This window comes from Macadamia integrifolia, unplaced genomic scaffold, assembly GCF_013358625.1.
Source record: "Macadamia integrifolia cultivar HAES 741 unplaced genomic scaffold, SCU_Mint_v3 scaffold3003, whole genome shotgun sequence".
Taxonomy (NCBI): domain Eukaryota; kingdom Viridiplantae; phylum Streptophyta; class Magnoliopsida; order Proteales; family Proteaceae; genus Macadamia; species Macadamia integrifolia.
In genome coordinates this window covers 7,713-13,251 of record NW_024869126.1, presented here as the reverse complement: position 1 = coordinate 13,251, position 5,539 = coordinate 7,713, and the positions used below count along the sequence as shown (strand labels likewise).

The following is a 5,539-nucleotide window of genomic DNA, read 5'->3' as shown; positions in this document are numbered from 1 at the left end:
TTCATCATTTGGCCTCTTCAAACAATGAAAAAAAGAAGAATAAATAAAAAGGAAGGAGAACCGGCTGTGAGATGAGGGGAAAAAATCATCTGATAGATTATAGGCTTTCTAATGTATAGAAAACGACTCTCACATCCAAGGGAGGCTTCCAGTAAGGTTCTTGGCATATAAGGATAGAAATTGGATGGATTTTAATTTATAGGGTTTTGCAGACTAAGTTTAGGGTTTGCAGGGATTGGTCAATATCAATAGAGGCCCATTTTATCCTATATTCCAAGGTCTAAATCCTTTGGGAGATAGCCCTATGTAAACCATTCTTATGAGGTGCAATACCCTTCGGAGAGTTGTAGGGATATATGTTGTTCCCCAAAAAGTTATATCGTCCTCTTTTTTTTTTTTTTTTTTTTTGTTAACCAAGGTGTCCAGGCCAGCATATGCGCACCTCGACTAATCCTCGAGGAGATTAGTGTAGCAACCTACCACCACGGTCTCCACTTAAATCGTAGAAGCACAGATGGGGAATCGAACCTAAGACCGTGCGCCTATCCACACAATCTCTAATTCGCCCTAACCATTTGGGCAACCCACGGATGGTTTGAAAGTTATATCGTCCTCTCCTTGGTCAGACAAGGAATTGTAGCAAAATCTTTAATTGTTGGCATCCATTTGAAAAACCAATGCAATTTGGGGATTTCAGATTTTTTAGACTTTGGATATTTTAGTTCAAGATATATTAAGGGTAAAATAGTATTTTATATTTCAAAACTAACACCTCACACCTCACTAACACAATCAGGTTTTAGGGGTGTGGATGTAATTATCCATGACACAGAGAAAGAGTTTGTAATACTAAAGTCCATGGGAGGGCCATGTAAAAAACTCTTTTAGTTAACAAGGGAATAAACAATAACAACAATATAATCCCTATATATAGGAAACCCAATAAATAATGCCACAGTCAAACTGATACCCCCTAGGAAGAGACGATACAATATAGGTAGTGCAACCAATCAATTCAGGCTACCCTCAAAATAAAACATAAAATAAACTATAGACCTTGTTAAATAAATCTTGGAGCTGTTGATCCACCGGTGGTTCCCCATGAGGTTGTTTTCTCGGGTTTTAAAACGAAGAAAGTTGTTGCAAGAGCATCAACATAACAATTCTCCCCATGTTGGCTTTGTTCGAAAAACACACTAACCAGAGCGTTCTCACGGAAAGTGCCAGAGACTCTCCTTATTTTCCCCATAAAACAGAAGTCATTGAACGTGAAAACACAGTCTTTACCTAGAGCTTCATTCAACATCCAAGAGGGATATTTACTCCCAACACTTGAGGTCCCAGGTAAATAAACTTCTCGCCGTACGATATCTGTTGTAGGTGTATTTGCATCAAATTGCACCAACTTAAAAGGATCAGACATTCCACCATCCTTAGTATAATAGCGAACCATATTATCAACATAAACACGTGATCCTGAATATTTGCCAGAAATAAAGTCAAACTTGAGATATGTTCCCTTCTCATTAACGAAGATTCGATTCATCCTACAAAAAAATCCTTCAAAATCGGTCGAGTCACCTAAGACCCGAGAAGGGGCGAATTTGACAACTTCTAGATTGGCTGGAGATCCAAGATCATGCTCCTCCTTTTCAAATATACCTGACCCATTGGCGTAGACAAACCAAAACCTTTTGTTATTAAGGTTATGTTTGCATACTTGAAGTTTCACCATGATCTCATCTGGCAAGGTGACATGAACTCTTGTCAAAACACCCTTGAAAATACCCACCGTTGGAATGTTAAAATACCCGTAGAAGATGGACTTTGTATCGATGTTATTGATTGATTTCACACCTATCTCCTTCTTCTTGAGCTCTGCCACATCTGCTATAGAATCCCGAAAGATAACAAGGAGGTCATCCTCGTTCATCAGACGAAAATCCTTCACTATAACACTGCCATCAATAAAGAAGTGGGAATCTACCATAAAGTCTCTTAAGGTACTTAGATTCTTAATGAGATAGGCTGGAGTACTGGGAGTAGTATTCCTTATTTCCATGCCAATGCTTAAGCCAATGCGTTTCTCAAATATGCTTGCCATCGAGGCTAGTATCACGTTCGCAGCTACAACAAAAGTGTCACTGAATTCTTTGTGAAGGATTAGATCACGTAACATCTCGAGAAACCTCAACACTGATTCTTGATCTCCGCTGGCCGGTGGTTCAAGGCCATATTCAATGAACACTCTCTTCATTGAGTTGTTGATCGCAATCATAGTCAGTTGGAACTGTTCACGATTCCAATCTTGATCAGTCTTCTGCTTCATCAATTCATTAAGCGCATCATTCTTCTTTGCCATTTCAGCCTTAGCATTCTTTAGGAGGCTTTGCAATTCAGTAAGCTCATCATTCTTCTTCGCCGATTCAGCCTTGATATTCTTCAGAAGGCTTTGCAATTCGATAAGCTCATCATTCTTCTTCGCCAATTCAGCCTTGATATTCTTCAAGAGGCTTTGCAATTCAGTAAACTCATTATTCTTCTTGTCCAATTCAGCTTTGGTATTCTCCAAGAGGCTTTTCAATTCAGTAAGCTCATTATTCTTTTTTGCCGATTCAGCTTTGGTATTCTCCAGGAGGCTTTGCAATTCGTTCACCTCTTGCGGCTTTGGCAATGGTATGTTCTGGAAACCAAAAGGGCCCAATGGTACCACTGTTTCTAGAATGAAGGTATCATATTGACATTCAAGGAAGCGCTTTCGGACGCGTACAATAGCTTTACCTTGACGGTTTACTTGAAAGTTCTTAGAATGCAAGAACCTCTTGAAATCATCACCCTTTGGCCCATCGTAGACGACACCTTTGCTCCGTGTCAATTCTAATGATTCAGAGAAGAGGTTGACCCAGAAGACCTCTAACTTTGTGTTCACAAAAAAATTATCACTTGATGACCAACTCATTTCCTATTAAAAAAAAAAAAAAAAATACAAACAAGCAATCACAAAGCAATGAGATTGAGACGCAAAACAATCCTTAAAGCCTTAAACTCCCTTCAAATTATTAAGGATATAGTTGATTTGATTCTAACATAAGAAGTTCAAAAATACTATTTGCAAAATATCTGAAGGAGTTCTAGAAACTATTTCTATTCTAGCTAAGAACGTCAAAGATTTACCCAAAAAAAAAACGTTAAGTTTGGGATTATCATAGTTTAACAATACATTCTTTCTCGAAACAAAATACATAACAAGAGAGTAACTAAAGTTTTCGTTTGCACACCAGAAAACTTCCTAAAAGGCACTTCTGAATGAAACATGTTTTAACATAAAGGGAACAAAATTAACAAAGAAAAGTCAATGCTACAAAAAGAAGAGGGAATTTAGGGTTTTGGCTTTCCAGATTTTATAAAAAGTAGATAAAAGCAGGCTTTGAAAGCTACGAACACTCTAAAGCTCGAGAACAAGTTTAGAACCAATAGTATATAATTGCATGCACACCATATGTAGGACAAGCATTTCAAAACTAGAAAATGGTGACTGGGTAATGATATCTTAGAGCTTAAGTTTTATAGAATGGATTCTTGATATATGAGTAGTGTAATCAAGCATGGACATTCAAGCAAAAGAAAAATCAAGCATGAACATAAAAAGCAGCTAGTATTAGACAGCTTTACCATCAAATCGGCTTCACTATGGTAGGTTGAAGGAATTTGGATACTTTTGATCCCACTGTACCCTCCAACCCCATCTTACGCCATCCATGGGGGAGAATGTACTCTTTGTACGTATATGTGAGAATTCAACACCTATTCTTTTTGCTTTCATATATACGCTTCTTTACCCTATAATTAAATTGCTGAAAGTGGGATGAGTGTTAGATCCTTGCATGTACTTCTAGGTGAACATAGCTGCATAGAATTGACTCTCTCCCAACACCCCATGATGGTGTGAGATGGCTTTGGAGGGTACAGCTGGATGGAGAGGATCCGGACTCAGGTTAATGAAGTAACGTAGGTACTAACATGTCCCAGATTAGAGAGCACACAGTGAACATTAATTATTTCCAGGATTCCCAAAGTAACAGCACTGAGACTTCTGTGGAAAGAAGTAAAGAAACAACTGCATATATAAACCCAACACTAAAAACTCCCAAAGGAAATATAATTGATAAAACTATGATACCTCATAGACATATTTATAACCCCAAAACCTCATTCCATGAAGATTTAACATAAGTTGAGGAGAATTACCTTGAAGAAAAGAGAAAATCAAACTGAGAGAGAGAGAGAGAGAGAGAAAGCAGATGTCGGTAATGCGAAGGACGGCTCTGCGTTCTTGGTTGTAGGAGGTGCCCAGGCAGAGCCTTGAGAAAGTGGTTTTTTATAGAGAGCTAGAGAGAGAGAGAGAGAGAGAGAGAGAGAGGTCTGAAAATAAGAAGAGTAGAAGTAGAAGTTTAGGACCTTCGTTTCTTCATTTCTATCACACGCTTGGAATGGGATTCAAGACTTGTTTGAGCAGTTTGGGACTTTCAGTTTTTTCCTTTATAACACGCATGGAACTAAACGTGGCCCCCACTGGGCAGAAAGTATTAGAAAGCAACTTGTGTAGGACTCCTATTTCACCTGCGTCCATTAATATATAATGTCATGTGTGCCTATACCCTTCATATCATAATCTGAAGCATTTTTTATACAAGTTATCAATATGTAAAAGATGAATCAGAATAAGGGTGTCAATCAGTTCAGTTTCGATTTTCTGATTCAGTTTAAGATAGAAAATGTGGAAATCAAAACCGAAACTGGATAAGAGTCAAATTTCCAAATCAGAATTATACAGACTTGGTTCAATTCTTTATTCGGTTCACTACTAGGTTTTGATACAGTTTGTATTCAGTTTAGGAACAATTTTAGGTGTTTGGACCATTTTTTAAAATTTTTCACTACCATAAAATTCCTTAGTTGTTAAGACCATAATTCACCAAAATCTTTTCAAATATTAAAAGAGAATATAATTTATCATCCATTGACTAACATTAAAACAAGAATGAAAGCGAGGAGGTTAAACCAATGAAGGGTTGGGATGAGAAGAGCATAGGCACAAATCTGAGAATACCAATGGCATATCAAACATTTCCCAAAAAGAATATAATTTTTATATAAAACAAATCAAACAAGATTGATATTTTGTTTTCTTCTGGACTTTAGACACTAAATTGTTTGCCTTTCATTGAGGCTACGCTACTATCAAACATGATTTCACGCAACTTAAAATCAATTCAATTGGATCGGGCGAAATTCAAATCTGCCAAGCTCGATACAAGTGGGAGTGGGAAAAGTGGATATTGGGTGTTGATAGCTTGATTAGGCATTCACTTTGATCTCACCAAGCAAGCAAAAGTTTGATGCTTTTATACTTTTTTTGAAACTAGGATCAAGGAGGATAATGCTTGTGCTGTCCCCTATTGGGGATTTCATCACAATTACCAGCATCATAATAATGGGTGAATTTTAGTGCTTTTGTAATCCAGCGATCCATCAGATT

General features: G+C 37.4%; 1 protein-coding gene across 1 annotated transcript; it reads right to left on the bottom strand.

Moving 5' to 3' along the window:
• Positions 1-861: 861 nt before the first annotated feature.
• LOC122067612 lies at positions 862-4,344 on the bottom strand. Its single transcript, XM_042631448.1, has 2 exons — positions 4,249-4,344; positions 862-2,962 (listed from the first exon to the last, which is right to left on the bottom strand). Exon 2 carries the CDS (start codon positions 2,957-2,959, stop codon positions 1,061-1,063), a length of 1,899 nt encoding a protein of 632 aa, XP_042487382.1. The 5' UTR covers positions 2,960-2,962; positions 4,249-4,344; the 3' UTR covers positions 862-1,060.
• Between the last annotated feature and the right edge of the window lie 1,195 nt (positions 4,345-5,539).